The following is an 18,923-nucleotide window of genomic DNA, read 5'->3' as shown; positions in this document are numbered from 1 at the left end:
AAAATGAAGAATCCTCATGAAAAATCCACAAAGGACACTTTACATCCAACAAACCTCAAATGAATCAGTTAGCAACTCTAGCAATTAATCATTTTACAATAAATGTCAAGTAATAAAAGTTCAGAAAATTCCCCCCGAGTAAATTTTTGTCTTGATTTTTTTGAATGAAACATAAAGCCATAAAAAATTTGAAATTGCTGACAGTAGTCACGTACTCGAGTCCATTAAAATCCAATAATAATAAAACAACTCACCCAACAGTGCAATTAACAGCAGCATCTGGACGGCATGTGTCAAGAAAATGTGGACGATGCTCGCCAACAAGCACCTTAGTGACATCCATCATCAATAATAAAAATACTAAATTTACAGCATAATCCTTAAACCAGACAAGTGTCTTCTTCCAACTCTTCCTTAGTCTACATCTCAGTCCACTATTTTCACCTTCGTCTATGTCAATGTCCACAAAAATAAATTCAGCTATCCACATCTAATTTTGGATGATGATGTAAATAGAAGTAAATATTATAGACAATGAAATTAGCAAACAAATGTATTTCTAAACTTACAAATAAAATTGGTGCAAGACCAAATAAGATGACCTAAAAAGAGAGAAAGAAGCATAGAAATTTTTTTATTATTATTATTATTACTGTGACTGTCGTAAAACTTCTTTAAGAGTTGCTAATTTATTCATCATTTGCATTTTAAGAGCGATTTTTTGAGGAAATTTTGTCGTCACTTTGTCGTGGGTTTTAATGGCTACTTATGAGATTTTTGAGGAACTTTTGAGGAACAGTTCTCTTCCTCCTCTGCAGAGTTGCATGGTCCATGTAAACTAATTCATGGATCTAGCCACAATGTGTGTACCCGCGAATATTCAGACCGAGTTTGTGTGACTAGAAACAACAAAAAATCACTCGAATCCGACTAGAGTTTTCCTTATATCGAACCTCGATCGTTAGAGCCGATTGTTCGACGTTCTAACCACTACTCCGTGGTTGCTTTTTCGCTGCTTTAGGAAGATAAGTCAGTGACTTAAAACCTTTTGAGTGACCCATTTGGGGTAGTAAATTGACATTAGTAATGATGTCTCAATACGATATGATTTATTAAATGACGTAAATGACAGTATTGCTCAAAATGTGTGCCGGGACATATTGGCGCTTACCGTACAACAAGATCAGGTATGCTGCTGCTTGATAAAGTTTATACAACACTGATACGGCACGAATAAAATCTATATTGTGGCAAAGGGACAACTTAGTACTAATTTACTGTCAGCTTAACGCTGAATATGACATTACATCTATCTGATGCCGGTCTGAAATCAAATTCTTCCACCCATACTTTCCGGAATGAAAACTACAAAGATATCATGCTAGGAATCCATAATACCATTAATTTATCATATTCCAGACCATGTCCTGACCATATCCATTCAAATCGCAACAAGACGTCCAAGAAGCCAAAAATCCGTTGATCACCCGAAAATCGTGCCTCAATTTGTCTACATAAAACAAACAGATTAATTCTTTTTTGACATAACAAACATAAAATGTCTATGTACAAACATTACACATGTCTGCGTTATCAAGAATCTCAAAATCTAGAATCTTTTTTTTTTTGGGCTCTACACTTGACCCAAATTCAGTTTAATTAAATCCTGCTGGAAGTTTGTGGACGCCTCGTTGACATTTAATTAAAAATAATCATGTTATAATAAAACAAAAAAATTCTTTTTAAATAATAATTTAGACTGAGTCTCTAAAAAAATGCTCCTTCATCATGCGATCTTCAAAGAGCTGCTTCAAAGAGAATATTTGTAAAATGTTTAAATTCCCGCTTATTATTTGCAATATTAATTAACACATTCATCTGGAAAATTAGATAAATAATCCGTATAGTATAATTTATAACGCTAATTCTCTTAATTAAACATACACAAAACATTAATAAATTTATATTTTATGGTTTAATGAGTTAGTAGTGTTGATAGGATTTTTCATCTGTGAATCTCTGTATCTTATTTCATATTTTTTTAAAATTTATCACTTTGTCGCATTAATTGGCGATTTTGTGATTATTTATAATAAATTATTTAATTCAAAACCTGCATAAAATTTGCAAAACTTTCAATATTAATTAATGTCTGGTGTTTTAAGCTATAATTAGAATATTCCTAGCTACATGTCTGATCCAGCTCGTTATGTCGTGATTTATTACCAAATCGGCAATGATATCAGCAAAAAACAAAAAAAAAAAAAATGTTTTAAATGTCATTAATTAATAACTGAAATATGATATTAATTAATTAATTTATGATAGCTTTAAAGAATTAAACGTTTTAATTAATAAGACGCATTTTAATTGACTCTAGACAGGAGTCGAGTGAGCTATTGAGGTGGCTCCATGGCGGAATAGTTTAGTACTTCGGTATTTAATTATTGTAATATCAACCAAGCTGTTATGGGTTCGAGACTCGGCAGAAGAGACTTATTTACTTCGCTGACCGTACAGATCAAATGTGATCAATGGACTCACTTATTTTGTTACAAGCTTATTAGTGATTTGTCCTTGTTTGAATCATATGCAGTGGAAATGCGATTCACAACATTCTTTTCTTTTGGAGAGACAAGAAAAAGCGCCTGAATTCAACTAGAATTTTCCTTGAATCGAACCCGGAGCCTTTGAGTCGACTGCCCGACTTCCTAACCAACTAGACCATTTCCGCTTTTTCGCTGCTAACTCACAACCTCCCTTTAAAGGCTAAAGACAACAAGCCGACAATATCGTCATTAAAGGAGTGTTTTTGATTCCACCATAAGTCTGGATTTCAACTGTAAATCTACTGTGTGCAGTAGTATGTCGCACCCTCACTCGTAAAACAATCATTTGCAACTATCGCAGCTCCGAATCTCAATGATCTAAATAGCTTAAAGTTTTCTTTTTCTATGCAGGAATATCAAAATAAATTTTCGCATGTGTGTGGCATGCGAGCTGCGTGGGAAGTGCAAGAAAGATTTAAGAACTACTAAAAACATAAATCTGAATTTATTAAATATTTTTTGCAAAAACGCGGAAATTTATTCTTGTTTTGTAGCTTGAAGATATTTTAGTATTAGTTGCGAAATTTATTGCATGTCTTACAAAGTATTAACATAATAATGATGCAAAATATGACATTGCGAATCATGATATGTCAAAATATCAATTTCATATTAGCTACACATTGTAAATTAATCTAGAAAATATTCTAAAATATATGATTATTGATTTAAATTTCAAGGCATGGCAAGAAATTTATTTTTATTGCATTTTTACATAAGAATTTCGAAAAAAAAATTGTCTTGCGGCATTCAATTGAAAAGCAATAAAAGCCGTGAATAGCCTAGAACAATGACTTAATTCAATCAGGAAATTTATGAGCTGAATTATTTTATTGGTGAAGTTCGTGCCAATTTTAAATTATTAACAAAGAAGCAAATTCAACATGTTTTGCTTTAAAGTTTTGATAAATTTTTTTAATCGACTTTTCGTGCCTTATTTTAATTTTCATTTTAGTTTAAAATTAAGGAAATTCAATAAATTATTGCTTCCTTATCATTTTGTTTTTGAAATAAACACTTCGTGAACGATTTTTATTGCTTAAATGTGAAACTATTTTAATTCATTTTAATAAAATGCAATTAAAGTTTGGTGGTTAATTTTTATCTTTATTGCCTTATTTTTGGGGTAGTTCGTGGTTCTCAATTCGTTTTATTTTATTAGAATTTCAAAATAATTTCTTGATATTATTAGTCTAGGCTCGTGCAATATTATTAATTCCTCAAAATGTTGTCGTTATTCAGTTTATTGTTTTGCACAAGATACAAGACACTAAATTCTAGGGTTTGTCAAAAATGCTCAGGCTTGTTGCAGACCTTCAGATTTTTGAATCTATGCAAGAATGCCCATCTAATTTTGACAAACCCAACTAAATTCAACTATTTAAAAATAAACAATTTCAATCGAAAATGTCCTTTTTGGAGATCATTTAAAAATAACTTAAAACTTACTACCATCCTTCTCCCTCTTTTCCCTTTTAACCACTAATTTCCACAAAATTCCGCTAAGTTCTGCTAAGTTCCGCTAAGTTCCGCTAAATTATCTAAGCTGAAACTAGAGCTCGAAATCGACTAGATTTTTATACGGAGTCGAGTCGTCTCAAGTCAACTTTTCTATACAAAAAGCTGGCTTACCAGCGATAGTTTGCAGAGGATATCAGTGGATTCTTATCAAAGACGATGGGAAAGAAATTGTACTAATTACGGTACACGTGCTAATCCGTGCTCTATTGAAAAGGAATTTTGGATAGCAAAAATCCGAATCGATTTCGAGCACTGCCTGAATCTAGTTAAGGATTTTTAATTGCTTAATAAGAAAACTATCCCGACTGGAATAGACTCTGAGTAGTCTAATTTGCCATGAAATGTCAAGCTTATAACTAGACATATAGTCGACTAATTGCAGCATGTTCTACTTATTTGTACTAAATTAGCATAAGTTTTGTGTATGAAGTTGCACTAATAAAATTTGACTCTACTTTTTGCGGCTTTTATTTTAATTTTCAATTTAATATTATATGGAATGTTCTCTACTCGACTTGATCAACGTTCAGATCAGTTGTAGGCAAACTTTTATTTTCGCGACAAACTTAAGTGGTAAGCCACGACTTTAAACCACAAATAGCATGCAATTCATTAGTGTACCACGGCGCATAAGTTGCCCACAACTTGACTTCTATGAGACTGGTCGGAAATTCATTTAGAATGAATCGTCAACAATCTAGAAAGAATTTGTTCAACTTGACGTCATCTGATTCTAAATAAACCAATATTACGGCGACCTAAAGACTAAACAATTGTAATTTACATCATTAAATAATTATTCCACAGCGTTTCAAATTCAAGTTCACAAAAAGATGTCATTATCATCAACAATGTTGTTCAGACTAAACCTGATAGTTTTCCCACTAAATTCTAGGTGGTTTTTGTAAAAAAATACGCTAGTCCGGTCTGATTTCAAGACGTAAATCGCTATCTGTTGTAACAGACAAATTGCGTATGTGATAAGAAATTAATTGTTTTTCTATCGCTACGAATAAGAAGCCATAAAAAATTATTTTTTGACTATTATGTCCTCAAAAAATAGTCAAACGTCGACCGACAAAATAGAGACAAGTCGTAAAAATAAAATGTATCTCCAAAAATGCAAATTATAGATTAGTAAAATTGGGCAATTTATTATAATAATCTTCAAATCCCGAGCGACACAAGTGACGAAGGCTTTGCCGTATGGTAGCCAAACGGAGCTTCCACTTGCTTCCATTTGGTTGTTAATACAAGAGCTGATGAAGAGCTTCGCAATGGAGCCTTAAAGAGACAGACACTTCCTTACATGTGTCGCTCGGTATCGTTATTCAAATATTAATGCACAACAGCCTCCTTACCGATTTTATCGAAATCGTATCCTTCTGTCGTTTAAATGAGATCGACTTATCACCACAGAAAAAGCCACGCTTCACATTGCTAGCAAAAAATTCTATATAAACCAGTGTGGCAACAGCTGTAACAAGATGCAAACATTTTCATATTAAATTACATATTCGAGTTCATTTTTCATATTTTAATTCTGACTAAATGTGCTGAGAGAATTATTTGTTTAGATAAAGGAGAAAACGTTAAGCTATCGACTTACCTAGTAAGAATATAAACAAATCAACTGTTATCCATGCAGCTTTCTGCAGTTGCACCCGACATGGTTTCGCTGCTGGCTTCATTATTTCCTTTTAATCTTATGATTTATACACTCAATTTTGGACAATGATATTGAGTTGCAAATTTATTTATCGACACGTAAAATTGATTTTTTTTTTGTAGATATACAGTATATGTTAATACATTTGTGGACTTAATGTGGTCTTCGGTAAAGCATGCAAATCTGAAAGTAAAAACAAGAAGGAGAATTAAATAAATAGTTTCGGATATATTTATGATAACGTGATGGCCATAAATTTTAATAAATAAACCAACAACTTTGTTGGATGCAAAAAAAGAGGCGTCACTGCGGAATGTCTTAACTCTTTTTTTTTGCTCAACTGTCAACGCAATTGTTCAAACAATAATTTATTGATGTAATTTATCGAGTTGCTACATGTGTGATATTCAAGTTCAATTAGCCGACTGTCACTGAATACGATCAAAATCATAAATTTTCTATGTATTTTTCATATCAAGTCGTGATTAATTACTATTAGTATAGGCTGTGTTACCTGATTTGCGAATTTGTAAAGTCTAATTTCTTGTGGGATTAATTGCGGTAGTTGTGGTGTTGGTTGGAGTAAATTGAAATATTTTATGAATGGAATTTTTTGGGGGTTCTTGTGAATTGGCTGTTAGACTGAGCAGAGCTCGAAGAAGATGAGGATTTTGTATGAAGACAAATTGATTTGAGTCGACTTATAATGTCATTACATTATAATGTCGAGTGCTTAGTCTCAGAGCTCGAAGTCAACTCGGACTTTATATGGAGACAAGTTGACTTGAGTTTACTTAACGAAAAAATTGACCAAAAACTGGAAATCAGTCCAAAATTCAACTTTTGGCATAAATTTTTTGGACCCAAAAAATTGACCAAAAACTGCAAATTTCGATTTTTGGAAGTATTAAGAAAAGTATTGAAAACCGAAAAAATTGACAAAAACTGGAAATCAGTCCAAAATTTAATTTTTGGAAGTATTAAAAAATTATCCCGTACAATAGGATAAATATTGGGGACCAACAAAAAAATCAATTCGTCTCTATACAAAATTCGATCTCAGAGACTGAGAAACCTGATTCAGAAACATGAAGAAGGCTTCGTCATGGAGCTTTAAAGGCTCTTGTGATGCTCTTGTATTAACACCAAATGGAAGCAAATTAAAGTTCCGTGTGGGATACAAAAGGCTGCCATTTGACGAAGCCTTCTTCATTTGTGTTGCTCGGGTAATGGCAAGTTTGTATCATTTTAATATCCCTGTAATTAGCGTTGGATAAAGTTATACTCAAATATATTCAACTATTCACCCAACCCTACCCTAAACTACGTCATTTGTAATTTATTTCCGATCTAAAATTATAGATTCATAATTCTCATGTAAATGACAGAAAAATGATCTCAATATTAAGTAATAAATTCTTCATCTCACAGCTTCAAGCACTGTGTCAAATCTGTAGACTTTTACTATGCAAAATGATTCAATTTACATGATGATTTTATGACAATTTATTAACTATTGTTCAATACATCCCACGTGTATTTCCCACGATACTCAAAACTAGGCGCTTTTTTTTTGCACAGTGAATAAAGCTTTTTTGGATAAAAATCATCTAATCTGCTAATCTTTCCATTGACACACCTTGGAGATTATCAAAAATATTTCAAAAATTTATGTATGCAATTTCAATAAATTACAGCATTTAAGATAAGATTTGCAGACTTTTAACAGTTCAGTTGCCGATCAAAAAAACCTCTATTTCCACTACTACCGCAATAGTTTTCACTTTCAATTGTGGCATTCAATAAATAAGGTGTAATAAATTAATAAAAAATAGATGTCAATTGCACATAAACAAATTTATTACCGTGTGTGTTAATTTTAACGGTTTTGATTTTTTTTTATATTTTCATTCAATATTTTTATGAAAAATTGAAATTTTATGATGACGTGCAACAAGTGGTAAATTAATAAAAATCAAATTAATATTAAGTTCCATATGTCCCCGAACTCTTAATAGAGAGATGAAAGTGGAACAATTAATTGGAATTGAAATCTTGTCATGTACGATTCTAATTCATAAAATATTAAAAAGAAATGTTCTTTTTTAACTTTTATAGAAATGACCCTCAGATTTGCATTCCTCAATTAATCATATATCACTATCCTAGTAACTTAAGGCAAGCAAATATGTCACCTAATTAAGATATTTAGCAGCTAAATAATTGAGATGTCAAATAAATCATTTGTGAATATGTAAATTAAGTTGTTTAAGGTACGGAATATACATATTTTAAGGAATGGAATTTTATATGATTAATTAGCCCTGATTGCAGGGTTCGAAGTTATTGACAGAATTAATGTGACTAAGAGATTTATGCTGAATATTATTCGGTTCAATAGCAAGTTCCCTATAATTTACAACTGACCTCAAATTATAGCAAAAAATCTATGATCGATGCTGTGCCAAAAAAAATTTATTCTGCTTGTTAATTTAATTAGAAATAAAATAGAAAATGAAAATTGATAGGTACAGGTTGTGAGTATTGCAAATTGCGGTGTGTTGAAATATTGACATTAAAATGGTTTTTTTTTCTGTCGAGCACAATTGAGGCTGTTGACAGCTGTTTTATACTTTTAATTTGAAATCCATTGAAATTCAATGGATTAAAGGAAATTAAATTAAATTGAAGAATTTTATGGCTTAAAAATTGATTAAAGTTCAATTTCAATAGGCAATAAATCTTTAAAAATCTGATTTAGTAACTAAATTCAAACTTCAAAGTATTGACTATTAAGCAACATGTAGCTTCATTTAGATCAGGTGAATGTCAAGTGAGGCATCTTCGACTTGATCTTCAATCGTTTCTTATTTATTAAGATATTAATTAAATGACTTTATATGTGAAGTTTATGTGAGTTTTTATGTAATATTGTGACAGACAACAATTGAGTGTCTAGTGGCTGTGATTACTATTACTATTATTTATTTTACATGTGATGCAATCAACAGTTGACTCTTAATATGGAATTAAATATAATTGATTTTATCCTGATTAAAATAATTTTTCTAATTTCTAGGAATGAATTTTGAGAATGAACATTTTTTGTCGTAGATGTTGAATTGTCTAGTAATTTAGTCTAGCTGATTTATGCTTGGTTTTGCTTTCATCTCCGTATTAGTCTTATCGGCACATACTCAGATGTTGTCCATATGACAGTCAAGCGAACAATTTAATTCGACACCAAGTCAGAGTCACGTCTATTTGAGGCCAGATTATCGAATTTATGCATTTCTGGCAAACGTTCCGGCAAATTGCTTCTAATACCAAGCATACACAGCATAATTCTAATTATACTGACCACTTAGTTGCTGTGAAAACAGCATTTAAAGACTTGTCGATCAGATAAATAAACCATTCTAACAACTAGTCTAAAACTCTAATCAAAAACCAATAAATTTCAGCACTAAATTATGAAATTTTTCTTTATTCTTCATCTTCACATTGCCAGCTATCCACTGCCTACAGTCCGCACTAATCCACTATTAATAAATCATATTACGCGCTAAAGTCCAAACTTAACAAAGTAACACTTCAAAAACCCATAAAATAGTTCAAAAAGATGAGAATAAGCATTAATAAATGAAATAAAAACTAAATGCTTAAGCCATTTAATAATCATTCATAGAATGTAATAAAAGCATATAACAGCCTACACTAAATAAATCATAATTCGCTCTTTTCTTAACAAAAGCTTCTGGCGAACAAACGAGCACGAATTATTTCCTAATTAAAGTGTACTTTAAATAATATTGTAAGCTATATAGGCGAGTTGATTTGAAATAAATGGGGCATTCAAACATGTAATATGTGCACATTTACCCAATATAATGAATATAGTGCGCAAAATAATAAAAATTTTAAAGTGGGAACAGAAATTGGATTTGAAAATCATTGATAGTTTTTCAGCTGCCGGTTGACGCTTGTGCGCTTGAAAAATTGTCCGAAAAAAACAGCATCAACATAGCAATTTAAAATAATCATAAAGTTCATGGCGAATGTCATAATACAATTCGTGATTTTTATTGGTTATTTAGGATAGAAAATGCTTCATTTGCATTTTGAGACAGAAAAATTGGATGCTTTATAGCTTCATTTAAATTTGATTTTATTTCATAGAGAATCCAATTCAAATTATGGTTTTTTAATAAAATCATCATAAATGTTACATAACTCGTAATGATTGCCTATTGAATTTATGAGGTATTGTGTTGCTAGAAATCACAAATCTTTCAATAATAAGTCGGTCATTAAAGTTACAAAATTAGATATTCGCGTGCTTTTGATTGGGGTTTGTTCATATCTTATGTATAGAGATGATCATAGAACTCTTGGAAGGAAGCTATCCCCTAACAGGAAACGAGCATGCCTTCATGATACAGAACGACCACTAAGGTACTTAAAAGCGATATTTTCGCATGTTAGGGCGTCGATAGAGACAGTATTGCACTTAGTATTGGGAATTAGCTGATGGAAGCTAGCGATGGAGTCAGCTTTAGACGCCATTTGAGGAAAAACATCGATCACAATTGATCTGTATGGCCAGCGAAGTAAGTAAGAATGCTATAGACATTTGCAGGGGCTTTTGTCCACTTTCTTACTTTTTCCACTTTTAAAATACATAATTTCACTATTTTAAACCTATACAAAGCTTCATGCACCAATGGAAAGGGCATTATGTCCATAAATTACTAAGAAATCGAAAAAAGAAGGTATAAACCTTTTCGTGCTATTCCCTGACATCGCTAAATATCCCGTAGGCATCCAAGGTTCATAGATAATGAACATCATACCCGCACTACCCCAATCATCTTGATTTTTGAAAGACAATTTATTAAGTAACATAAATCATCAGTGCAAAACGACTATTTCGACATTTATGGATGTGAACTATAAACTTAATAATAAATTATTTAAGTTACAGAATAGTAAACTTATTTAATGGACCAATTTTAGTGTTTTATTTAAATTAAAATGAAATTGGACTCTAGACGAGCTGACTAGTTTTGATAAATTTGCATTAGCAACAGCCAATAGATTCACAGACTTTTTGTCTTCGTCCATAAAATGGCTGCATAATGGAATTTAATTTTCTAATTTAATCTTTAGCTAATTTTTATTGCAAAAAACTTTAATATTTTTATATAAAATAACAAAAAAATGATCGTTAACGACTCTGCATGCGAATATATTTGTTTAATGAATTTTATATTCGATGACAAGTTTTTTGAATCCTGTTGAATCTTATTATAATGCCATCAAGACTTATTAGCATCTGAGGATTTCGCAGAAAAACATTTTTACGATTTATTTTATTAATTTTCACTGAGAGGTATTAAGTCTCATAAAATATTGTGGTAGTTTTATTAGCTTCAAGCCTTGATTGATGTCATTGAGATTCTTTTGTCGTGAAGAGAAAGCTGTCAGGATGTGAAAAGAGAAACTGTTTTGAGTTTGCTAGAGTCGAGTCTGAATTTCCATTCAAAAAACAGCATGCAAATCATGCTGTAAAATGCTTTGCAATTGTCAGACTCTGTGGCTTTATCTGAGCAATTTCCTATCCCAAAAGGCTTACGTCGTGGAAAAATCAATCCTTCAAATCAACAGTCATGGTGCTGTCTGGGCAAATTTGCATCTTCCAGCTATTTCGGCGACTTATTGGTTGAGTTGTGCTGTATACAAATGCCCCCAGGCCAGTGTGAGTTTGTAATGGATTAGACTCTAGAAAGTAGTCTAATTTCATCATCCGTTCCCACCATCCCATCCCACTTTATGCTATTTTCTATGAATACCATCCATACATTAATGAACTCACTGTCCAAATTCCAAACTTGAATTCAATTTAAATTACCACGATGCATTCTTATTCGCACTTACAGTTTGCTATAATAAATTGCATTAGTAGGCATTCAGAATTCATTAATCAGTCCAAGCCTACTATGTCTTACTATATTTATCAACCAGTGGGACAAACAGTAAATACCAATGTTTAAAGTTGCAGTCACAACAGCAATTCATCTGTTTAAAGATTCTATGTCATCTTAATTTGTTGACAGAAATTAACCAGTAAGCAGCATGCAAAGTAGTAAAAACAATTGAGATGCTTTATAGGTCAATACACAAGAATTCTTTAAATTATTCATAAGTTTCGTTTGCAATGACCGATTTTTTCTGTAATTTACGATACCATTGCATTAAGTAACAAAAATATAGCTTTAATAACCAGAAACAGTCGTAACTCGTTTGAAGCCAAAGAATTCTTTGTAAAAATTTTGTGTGTAAAATTGCACAGTTGGTTCTCATTTAGTTGAAGTAATTTCGAGCTGTAAGTGACGAACGCATATTTTTATTGTAAAATTTTACGACTTCCTTTAAGGCATTTTTGTTTTACGATCGTGTAACATATGCGGTCATATGATCATCAAACATAATGTTCGTCTTATTCGCACAACAAGAATCAAGAACGGAGCGAAAGAGAATGAAGAATACAAAAGGCACAGAAAGCATGTACAGAATATAAAAAAATTTCTAATTTCATTAATTACCATCGCCTACTTAAAACAGCTTTTACCATACCTTACTAATTGTAATTGCTTTTATCATTATAGTGTTAATTAAGAAAGTCAACAAAAAAAATATTGTAGGAGCTGTTCTGTATTTATTGTTTTGACAGACCACTTTCCGAACTACCTTAAGTACATCAGTATTGTCGACACAAAACACGGAAAACGAAAGATAGAGAGGCGAAAATGTAAATATTAAATTGATGATAAAAGCTGTAGTTCTGTTTGTCTGTTCACAATACACGAGTGATACTCTATAGGGCAACAATTTGTGAAATATATGTTATCAATTTTGTTTTTTCTGTATAGCTGTTTGACCAGATGGTCGATGAAGGGAGATGAGACTGAATGGGAACAGAATTATGAAATGTTCTGTTGATGCATTAGTTGATCATGCTTAGGCGTATTTGTATTATGAAGGGTTTTATATTGAGATGCTTTCACATTCGAGTCATGTGTTCAGGTGCATTCACATTATAACCGTTCATTCAGGTGCATTCACACTAGAGTCATATGTTCAGGAGTCATAAAACTAGAGTCATTTGTTCAGGTGCATTCACACTAGAGTCATATGTTCAGGAGTCATAAAACTAGAGTCATTTGTTCAGGTGCATTCACACTAGAGTCGTATGTTCAGGTGCCATCACAATAGAGTCGTATGTTCAGGTGCATTCATACTAGAGTCATATTTTCAGGTGTCTTCACATTTCAGTCATATATTCAGGTGTCTTCACTCTAGAGTCAAATGTTCAGGTGTCTTCACATTAGAGTCGTTTGTTCAGGTGCATTCATACTAGAACCGTCGTTTGTTAAGATGCATTCACACTAAAGTCTGAGCCTGTTGTGTGTACCATTCTGAAATGCGCTTCATTTACTCAATCCACTTCAATCTATCTACTATTCTCATTTCTAATGCATTTTCGATAGGTCCAACAACTTGAATTTTTGATTTATTTTTTTATGTCTCTCTTTGTGCCTTTTTCTATCTTTTTTTTCAATTTTTTGTTCCTCTCATTTGAACAAACAAAGTTAGATAAAGAAATGTGTAGTTTTAATACTTAATGTCTACGTTCGATGTCGCAAATGTCACAACTTAAAGATTTATTTGATGATCTTTTGTTGCTGCTTTTTTTGTTATACATTTATGAATATGAAAAAGTGGATGGAACTGTATAAAATTATAAGAAAATAAAAATGTTGATTTAGCAAGATATATTGTACAAGGAAGGGAAGCTTTTGAAGGCAAATGATCGATTAGAATCCTTAACTCCGTGTTATTGGCATTTACTTTATGTCTAAATGCAAAAACTTAATAAATAAAACTTCAGACTCATAAATTAAATCAGCATGCAGACCCCGATTTCCCATAATCAGGTGTGCTGTTATATCCATCGTTTTTATAGTCACTTTGAAGAAGTAAGGTAATGAAACAGACGAGTAGACCCTTTTATGTCTACTCAGATTTTTTTATTGCTTTTTTCGCATATTAATTTATATTTATGACAGAATATGGCAGGAATTTAAAAGACATGACAAATACTGTTGATCTAAAAACAGCAATTCATGAAGAAATCGCGAGTAAGTTAGACTCTGTGGGTGGCTCAGTAGTCCAAGCACTTTTAATTTTCTAGATTACGTCATGTCAGGTTGAAAATGTCGATTTCAATGGATTGATAATTGAAGTGGAAATTGGGTTTGTAACATGATTTAAATTGATTTTGTTGGAAGGATAGATGTGATTGATGTCAGGTGAAATAGTAAGCTTTGGCTTCTGACTAGTTTGACACGTAACTTGTCTTCTGAATCACAAAACTCAAAGTCAACCAGAATTTTGTATGAGAAATAATCTCTGACTTAAGTCAACTCGACTCCTTATTTCGAACAGCACAAATCGGCTAATCGATCAAACCCCAGGCTGGAATGACTCTAATTTTGAAGCTTATTCGATAGAAAGGCCGGCGTGGCTCAGAATTGGTTCCGGATTTTGAAGCAATTAACCAACTTGCACTTAATTAATTACTTTCTAGGATGAGCTGCACGTGGCTCACTGCAGCGCAAAGAGAATCTCTAAATCGGGCTCTATCCTTCAAGATCCTCTGCCAATTCGGACCGACTTGTACTAATCGGATTTAAAATTCAAGTCGACTCCAAACTCAGCAAAATCATGCAACACAGTCTTAAATCACGAGGATAACAAGTAGGAGGTCCAGACTCTTCGATTCCAATCGTGAATTTATGCCTTCCCAGAATTTTGTTTCCGCTCCAAAATTCAATAAAAGAATTTTAAAGCAAACAATTTGACCTCATAAGCAAATGACCCCTAATACAAACTATATTATTAAATAGAATAATAATTCATAAACAGTCCATAAATCTGCCTAATCCAAGGCAAATCCAAGTCATAAATATTCAGTATCAAAATTAATTTTTTTCGAGAATTTCTTATGCCAAAAAATGTCAAATTTTTGCAAGAATAATTTTAAATAAATCTTCATAATTTTATCAAATTAATCACTATGGGTGGTCGCCGAGCCATACAACTTGAGGAACTTAATTTTCACTGTTAATGAAGATTTTGGCCAATAAAATTGTCAATGCATTCTTTAATCTTTTAAATATTCAAAAATTATGTCAATTAATCAAAAATTATTTTAATGACGCAAGCAGCTTTGATTTAATTTAAAATTATCCCGCGCCTGACCTGAGCTGATGAAAATCATAAAGGTCAGTCAATGTGAGCATAAAATCATAAATATTCCTGCGAAAACCCGCTAGCTATAAACACGCGCTTGAATATAGTTTTTCCTCTACCTGTTTTATTTATGACCCAACAAAATACGAGAAAAATGGTTTTAGAGTTTCAATAAATTGCGAAAAAAAATCACTAAAAATATTTTTATGATATTAAATTATGAGCTGGAAGATAAAAAAGCATTGAATTAAGTCGGCAGTTTAAGGGATTGTTTATTTATTACGTAACGCTATTAGGGAGGAGGTTATGAATTGGTATCAGTGGTCTAAATGGTAGATTAACGTTGGCCATAAGTGTCAAAGATTCTGGGTTCAGTCCCAGGCCATGTCTAGTTTTCGAAACTCTTTTTCCATTTCATCGGTCTAGTTATGAAGCTCAGTTCGAGTATTGGGTGCAGTTTTGAGGTCTCTGGGAGATAATGCGCCTTTACTACTAATTATGCAAGAATATACAAGGATCTGGAAGATTTTATTGCGCACATAAATTGTAACTAGGGACATTGTAGGGTACATCAGATCTTATGTATGACGTACTCATGTCTTTACAAATTGCTGTAGGGCTTGCAATTGATTCTGATCCCACTATAAACTGTAGATCTAAATGACGTACTTATGTCCTTTCAATGTGCATAGCTCAAAAGTAGTTCATATCCCACTATAAACTGTAGATCTAAAGGGTGTGTGGTACGTAATATGTAAACGTCCCCAAACTATAATTCCATACCATAATGCGCATATTTGTCTTTAAATTATGATATTATACTCTCTTTTGACTCCAATTGATGGGCTTTACATTTTATATTATATATATTTATATGAATATTTTATAGCCCTTAATGTCTATTATGATTGAAGAGTTTCGATTATCTCCTCTTCATTTCGGCATCAACATGCTTATTTTTCGGCTCTTCACATAATTATTTATTATAAGTATAAGTAGTATCAGTCAATAGATATTATAATAATTTTTTGAGTATTAATGGATTTGCGGCGCTTTATGGTTATTATTAATCCCTAAGGTTGAATATGTAATGAATGGATTTTTTAGGTTGCCAAAAAATCAATTAAGTATTCCTCTTAAGTCTTCTTTATTGCTGATTGAGTTTTTACATTTACAAGGCTAAGCTCTTTGATTCTAGAAAACATCAACTATAGTCTAATTTATTGGATAGACTCAGACTTTGTTTAGGATTGTTTACAGTCCGATAGAAAATTTTCCACTTTCAAGATCACTAGAAATAATGGAAACTAATTGAAAATTAATTGATAGTTCTAGTTCAAAGGATTTATATTAGATGGCAACAGCTATAATTTATTCAATTATTTTGCAATTTATACTTGAAAGCCATTACGCAAAGATGAATCGAGGTAGGAAAAGTTGTTTTTTAAATACGTGATGTTTTGCTGTTTTTCATTTCCGGAAAGAGAAATTTATTGGTATTTTAATCTGCTTTGAATTTTAAAAATTAAGCTTGTTGTAAATTCTAATTTAAAGGTGTGAAAAATTTTGTAAATTTTTTAATGGGATTTTTTGAATTATTGAGTAATTTCTAATTTCGTGGGAATTCTAAGGGACCGTTTACTGATTACGTAATGTGAAATGTCCTCCCACTTTCTTCCATAATGAAGTCGCAACCCTCTTCCCCTCAGTACTCCTCAAAGAGCGTTAATATGCCACGGTATTCAACAACCAAATAGTATGTAAAATTGGACTGCAATTTGGACAGCGTTGGTTTTATCAAGCGTATAGGTGTTCCGTAGAGATTTGCTTTAGTACAACAGATCATCGATTACAGTGACGATTTTGAAATAAGCAAACTCTATATTATATTCTATTCCCTATTGGACAAGTGACCGAATTTGCTAAAATCAAATTCCAAACAGTACAAGCCGCTTAATCAATTCAAAATCTGGACATACGCAGATGTGACTCTGTCATGGTTCCAGATTTTAACCTAATACGGCACCAAATCAGATTCAGATCCTTCTGAAGTCAGCCCGAGTGGACAAAACTACGTTATAAATAGTTGATGGCAAGTTAATGTCCAGTTGATGTTTACCTCTAACGTATTGTACTCTACTCGGATAGATTTTCGATCGATCTACCGTTTTATCTTATTCAAAAAATGTGTCAGGTCACCAAGCTGGTCACCCAAGATTAAATACATGTATGACACACCTCATTTTCTCAATAATGTTGATTAATTCATAACTTGCAAAAAATAATTCCTGTCAAACAATTTGCCAGCGGATAATTAGTCTTATTACAGTAAATACATGATAATAAAGTCGAGATTTTATTGGCTATTTGGTAAATAAATGTAAGTTTTAAACAGTTCTACGAGATTGTTATGTTAATTTTCTAATAAACTACGGCGTTGTAATTGCAACCGTAGTAAAACATTCGTCAGAGAAGCAGATCAAGTTGCTGAGACAGCTATTATAGTCTATTGTTAACTTTAATCAGAAAACAAGCCTAAGACATAAATCAACTATCAAGACATAAATAAGAAGCCAAGATACAAAAATACTAAGAATCTAAGAATAAAAATCCCATCAGTTTTAAAATAAATCAAACGTGTTGACAAGATAAAGCGATTCTTGAATTTTGAGTAGATGTTGTCCATAAATGGAACCTCAACTCTTTTGAGCTTCGATCATCTTAACACAGAAGCCTTTCAATTAGTCTGCCCTTTTTAAAATTCATCGATATTTAAATTACTAATTTAATTTATATTTATGCCTTCTCGCTTACAGAATGTCACTAATTAATTACATCAAAAAAGGGAAAATTGAATGTGTTAAAAATGGAAATTGAGATGTTTTTATGCGTGCTCATACCTTTTGTTAAAGAGCAGCTGCTTACTATGAAGATGTAATGAGGATAAAGAAAAATATTTATCGGCATTTATTTTGCCATTTAACTTTGTTAATTAATTTAAATGCTTATGTCAAGCCAGCATGAACATTTTTATGCGTATATTTGCATAGTCATGAATATTCTGTGCCTTAATAAAATTCTTAAAAACTAATTGTTCCTATCTATTATGACCAGTATGCGACGTCAAGGCTTATTAGCAATTAATATGTGATTCATGCGGTCTTATTATGCATATATGCAGAGATTATAAACAGATAAATTTTCCTGTTGCTTTTCAACGACGCGATTAAGCTACCATGATAATTATTTTAAAGAACACAAACTTCTCTCATAATTTCTATTTTGTTTTTGCTGCATGCTGTTGTGGCAATAAAAATTTAATAAAAAAAAGATATTTCTTAACCTATAAATTTGCAGACTGTTGAAACTGTTGTGCTTGAGGGATATTTCATAAGATTGTTGGTATATTGACGTGAATGTAAGATGTCTGTGGTAGATTTGGCGCTTGTTTATTGGCAGTAGTCACTTGAGAGGTTGAAAGATCGTTGATATTAACTGTGAAGTCGTGACTGTGAATGTTGTTGCTTTAAACATGCAATACTTAATTTGATAAGGATAGTTGTGAACAAGATTGGATATTTTTCTTTAGTTCTTGCGGTTTTAGAATGGAAATTCTAGGAATTGTTAGTTAAACATGCAATTCAACTAGCTTTGTCAGCCTTAACAAGCTAAGAACCAACAAAACCCTCAAAATGACTAATTTGACCTTGCGTTTTGAACTCCAGTACTCAAAAACTCTTCCCATAAAGGTCAAAATACCTCAAATTCCAACATTATCCATGTGCCTCACTCAGAAACCTGATATGTTA

General features: G+C 32.0%; 1 protein-coding gene across 3 annotated transcripts in view; it reads right to left on the bottom strand.

Annotated features, from left to right (window-relative positions):
• Positions 1 to 18,923, bottom strand: part of LOC139097979 (phospholipid phosphatase homolog 1.2 homolog) — a 45,925-nt gene that overhangs the window by 1,657 nt on the left and 25,345 nt on the right. For all 3 annotated transcript variants that reach the window (XM_070650046.1, XM_070650045.1, XM_070650047.1), the window contains 4 exons: positions 5,740 to 5,982; positions 5,492 to 5,607; positions 570 to 602; positions 255 to 490 (listed from right to left, as the gene is read on the bottom strand). In XM_070650046.1, coding sequence (XP_070506147.1) covers positions 255 to 490; positions 570 to 602; positions 5,492 to 5,607; positions 5,740 to 5,821 — 467 coding nt within the window. In that variant the 5' untranslated portion in view covers positions 5,822 to 5,982. The remainder of the gene's footprint in view (positions 1 to 254; positions 491 to 569; positions 603 to 5,491; positions 5,608 to 5,739; positions 5,983 to 18,923) is intronic.

The sequence above is a fragment of the Chironomus tepperi genome, unplaced genomic scaffold, assembly GCF_022539635.2.
Source record: "Chironomus tepperi strain 1889 unplaced genomic scaffold, CSIRO-AGI_Ctep_v1 contig_445, whole genome shotgun sequence".
NCBI lineage: Eukaryota > Metazoa > Arthropoda > Insecta > Diptera > Chironomidae > Chironomus > Chironomus tepperi.
This window is presented reverse-complemented; position numbering and strand designations above follow the sequence as displayed.